Source organism: Alosa sapidissima, chromosome 16 (assembly GCF_018492685.1).
Source record: "Alosa sapidissima isolate fAloSap1 chromosome 16, fAloSap1.pri, whole genome shotgun sequence".
NCBI lineage: Eukaryota > Metazoa > Chordata > Actinopteri > Clupeiformes > Clupeidae > Alosa > Alosa sapidissima.
Window position 1 is genome coordinate 3764186 of NC_055972.1, and position 5000 is coordinate 3769185.

The 5000-nt window shown below is 48.2% G+C and overlaps 1 protein-coding gene across 1 annotated transcript in view; it reads right to left on the bottom strand.

Annotated features, from left to right (window-relative positions):
• Positions 1-2631: 2631 nt before the first annotated feature.
• Positions 2632-5000, bottom strand: part of vax1 (ventral anterior homeobox 1) — a 10961-nt gene continuing 8592 nt past the window's right edge. Inside the window, 3 exon segments of the mRNA XM_042065485.1 lie at positions 2632-4175; positions 4259-4357; positions 4359-4559. Of these exon segments, the coding sequence (XP_041921419.1) occupies positions 3930-4175; positions 4259-4357; positions 4359-4559 (546 nt within the window). The 3' untranslated portion in view covers positions 2632-3929.

Genomic DNA, 5000 nt, shown 5'->3' on the forward strand with positions numbered 1-5000 from the left:
ATGTTTTGATACGTGCTGAAAAAGTCCTGTTTGCTGTTGAACTTGCGCTTCGCCTCTTCTATGTTTACTGACAAAGCCATAAATTATGGCCCATAATACAGCCTACTTCAATGATTCTGTGAATTGATCTCTATCCTCTGGCATTCAGAGTTCCGGAAAGTTCCCAGATATTTTGAAACATCTGTTAGCAATCTCTGATGGCGGAATATTCAATGGCTACCCGACAACATCTCCAAATTCCAAAATTGTTTGTCTATTTATTTCCACGGTTCAACACACGAGACAACTGAACACCCAGGTGTTATGTACATTAGCCTATAATACTAGAACATAGTTTGGCTGCAATGGCTTTATTCATTTGCATTTTCCCTATGTATTAATTAAAGACTACATGCGTTATTGTGAAATTAATGAAAAGGAATCCATTTCTATGAAAAATCTCTGTCTGTTGTGTGCGTGTGTCAAGTTATAGCCTAGGCCTACCGTGCGCATACTGCGCAAAAGCGCCACTGGCGCCTAGGCTATTTAATTGTATTGCCTTTAGGCTATGTGCAGGTTGTGCCAACTTTTTATGAGATAGAGAGACCCCCTTAAAGACAAAAAGATAATTCGAGCCCTGTGTGTGTGCATGTGTGTGTGTGTGTGTGTGTGTTGTCTCTGTGTTTGTGTGTCTGGTGTCTGTGTGTGACTGTGCGATTTGTGTTTTGTATTTATTTTTTGTATCTTTTTCTTTGCGACAGAGAAAGTGAGGTGTGTGCGCGTGTGTCTGTATGTGTATATGTGTGTTGTTGGGCCTTGTGAGGAGTGTGTGTGTGTGTGTGTGTGTGTGTGTGTGTGTTGTGAGGGGCCCAGTAAAGCCAACGGCGAGCTTCCCGGGTTCCTTGTTCTGTTGCTCTATTCCACTCAGAACCCTTTCACAGGAATAGCCACATTGTGCTGTGTAAAGCCTTCCTCCTTCACACACACACACACACACACACACACACACACAGTCGTGGCTCCCTCTAACCACCTGGTCTCCTCTGTGTGCTCGCGAGGCCAGGCTGCTGAAAAGCGTCTCTTCGCCGCCTTGCACTCCTACTACTTCCTGTCTACAGCGCCATGCGCCACCGAACACAGACTGTGTGGCACAAAGCCCACGTTTGTCATACATGACAAATATCACTAACATCGTACATTCTATTTACTCATTTTTGAATATTAAATAATAAGCGATTTTAGCATAACATAAATGCATTATGTATGATTACTGGATTTCTTAAGTTGAATATCATAATTGTATACAGCACAAAATTAATAAATTAGATGCAGTATGTGTGTGTGTGTGTGTGTGTGTGTGTGTGTGTGTGTGAGAGAGAGAGAGAGAGAGAGAGAGAGATGGCTTATTGTGTAACATTTAGAAGTCTATTAGTTTAGACTTAACAAAAAATACCAGAAAACCCAACCTCATAACATATCTTTTAAATGACCCTTTTAGTATCAATGAATCAACACAGATATTCACAGCAACTAAAGTAGCCTATGCACACACACACACACACACACACACACAAGCACAAGCCAAAAAATCCTCAGGCTGATTTCTTCTGGCTGATTCAATCCTCCCGTTGTTGCAGGAGCTAACGGTCCCTTCAGCTTTTGTTTCCTGTGCTGGCCTACTGTTCAGCTGTCAAAACACACACCGCCTCGTAACGAGATCGCTTAGCCAGCACGGACACACACCGCCTCGTAACGAGATCGCTTAGCCAGTACGGACAGCGCCACGGAGCCAGCCTCGGAGTCCTGGCGGATTACACACCACGGCTACGGCTACAGCTACGGCGGCACCACACGGCCTGACTGCACGAGATTCTTTTAACACCACTTCAAACACAGCTCGCCAATTAATGCTGGATTGAATCAAATGGATGAAGTGTTTTTTTCCCTTTTGAAATCGGAAACATAAACTCGCACCGAACCCTGCGGAACGGTTTGCCTTTTCATGCCGCGTGTGTGTCCTCTCTTCACCGTTGGTCAGAGGCTCTCGCTCCCCGCTTCAGCAGAAACGCTGACCGCTCCCTCTCCCCCGCACCCCTTCGGCTCCGGAGAGAACGCTGGGGAGGGGGCATTCCCCTTCATGTGCTCTGTGTTGGAAGCACAAATGAACACTAGGATTTTCTCCTTTTCCCAAAAGTAGCACTAGGGCCACACCAAACACCTAGACTCCATGGCAAGGGAATGAAACAAGGAAAAGCTGTTTTTGTTTGAAGTCATATATAATATATATTCACACTCGCAACACATGTCACAATGGTCAAGATATTTAACAACAACAGCACCAAAGAGATTTGATTGGTTCATCGTACCCCCCCGACCCCCGACCCTACGGCAGCCCCTCCCCCACCCCTCTCACCTATACATTCAGTCCTTCATTGTTTTGCAAATATACTAATCATCTATTACTTACAGACAGTAATAATTTACAATAAAATAACAATTTCTTAAATGTCAAACAATTAATCATGTTCCGTTCTTTTTTTATACTACAATAAATTCACCAAACTGAAGCACGCTGTCTATCTTCCTCTGTGTCGCTTGGCGCACCCCCCCAACGCCCCCCCCCTTCGGCGTCACAGGTCTGAAGTGGCGATGGGGATGTCCAGAAGGAAAGAAATGTTTCAGACCTTCCACACGGGTGCCGCTGAAGCACTGGTCATTTCACGATAAAATGAGATGCGTCCGTAAGCCGTAAGAGTCCGTGAGCAGTGCTGTCCGCCACATCTCTCCCAACTCCACAGTGCTCCTGGATTGCTTTGCCTTCGGCCGCATCGAGGGGACCGTGGGTCCTGAGCACATGGACACCACACCGACCATTTGAGAGAGAGGAGGACTACTGCATATTTAAAAACACGGAGGCTCGCACGCTCCGGACTGGACATGAAGAACGGACAATGGCCAGGACCCCAGATGAGAAAAGCATTTTGCAGACAATAGACACAGAACAGTTCATCTTCCATGAGCTTTTGTTTGGTTTCTGTCCAAAATATTAAAATCACTTCAAACTAGGAAACAAAACATTTTTTTTTATAAGTTTAAGTCATGGTAATATTGCAATCTGTTCAGTAAATTTGTCAACATTCAAATGCTGTTTACTGTCAGTTTTTATTCCTACTTTGACACCGTACTGAAATAGTCAACACATTTCATATGTGTTACCTCCTCTAGACTGCCATAGTATCCATTAATACTCATTTTTTGTGACGATTTTCCAAACCAAATAGTCATAGTGATATCACATCAATACACTGCAGAACCTCAGTCATGTGTCTGTGTACAGAGGGCTCAATGAAATGAGTAGTCTCTCGTCCGCTCGGTGTGTTTTCAACGTCATCACCATGGACCGCTCCTTCCTCAGGAGGTGGAGGAGGCACGAAGACTGTGTGTGTGTTCAGGTGGAATGGCTAAAACGCAGCTGACCCCCCTGAATGGATTGAGACGGCAGCTGACCGGGGAACGGTTGTGTTCCTAATCTAGGACAGAATGGCCAGTCCCGGGCCAGACCCGTAGGTTCATGCCAGGGTCCGTGAACATCACATCAGGAGGTAAAGCTGATTTCAGTGCAAAACCACCCGGTTCTATTGACGACAAATCAGCGGAGCTTGTAGCTTGAGTGTGTGTGTGTGTGTGTGTGTGTGTGCGTGCGTGCGTGCGTGTGTGTGCATGTGGTGTGTGTGTGTGCATGTGTGTGTGTGTGTGTCCGTCAGACGGGCATTGCTATGTGTGTGTGCAAAGAGAGGAGTACAAGAATGACAATCACATCACAAACAGGACACAGAAGTGGGATTCACAGAGAGAGATAGAAAAAAAACCACACCCACCCCTTAACTTCAAAAAACAGCCCATAATAATCATAAAAAAAACAATACAGCGACATTAAGAATGATTCCGCATCATTCCAGAGCCTTCTTGTCCAGCGGCTCTTTGCCGTTGGTCCGGGAGTAGGGTTCGAACGCGGAGGAGCTCAGGTAGCGGGCGGAGAGTTCCTGCAGGTTGCCGGCCAGCGAGCCGGCCATGGCCAGCGGCGTGGAGGAGATGCGTCCGGCCACCGTGCCCAGCAGAGAGGGCATGGGGAAACTGAAGATGCCGGGGTGGGGGTGCGCGGGGTGGTGCGGGTGGTGCCCCCCGGGGGGCGAGCTCTGCATGCCCGAGGCGGCAGCGGAGGCTCCAGCGCTGGTGACGGGGGGCAGCGGAGGACTGGCACTGACCGTGGTGCCCGCACTGCTGGACCCGGAGCTGGACCCGCTGGACCCGCCGGACCCGCTGCCGCCGGTTGCCGTGGAGACGCTGACCCCGACCCCGACCCCGACCCCGACCCCGACCCCCAGGCCCATGGAGGGTCCGCGCAGCGCGGAGCCGCAGTGCGACGGCAGCAGCCCCGGGTTGGTCAGCAGCCGGCCCTGTTCTAGCAGACGCAGGACGCTGCATGTGGCCGCCGTCTCCGACACCACCGACCGCAGCTCCGTGTCCTTGCCCTGGTCCTTCTTCTGCTTGGTGCGCCGGTTCTGAAACCACACCTTTACCTGCACAGAGAGAGAGAGAGAGAGAGAGAGAGAAGAAATGAACATCGTTGTGTGGAGCTTTTAGCTACAGAGGAACTGGAGAGGCCAAGAGAGATGTGCCATAAGCGGTGCTCTAAACCATGTTACGTGGTTTCTAAGCTAAATTTTTTATAAAATATACTAAAAAAATAAATAAAACATTTTGTCACATACTGTAAACATCACCTCACCATCCGCTAGCTGCCTGTGCCCTGAATACACTGTAAAAAGACACAGTCACAGTGGACAGCCTAGGCTCCAAAAACGGCAACAAAAACATCTTGGTTAAGCCTGGACCATAAAAACATAACAAACTGTTCCAGCCAATCACTGAAGAGATGCGCATTTAGGAGAGTTTAAATGCACGGGAGGGAGGGAGTAGCGAGCTAGCTCTCTGTTTTGTTTGAACATCAACAGAAGTGA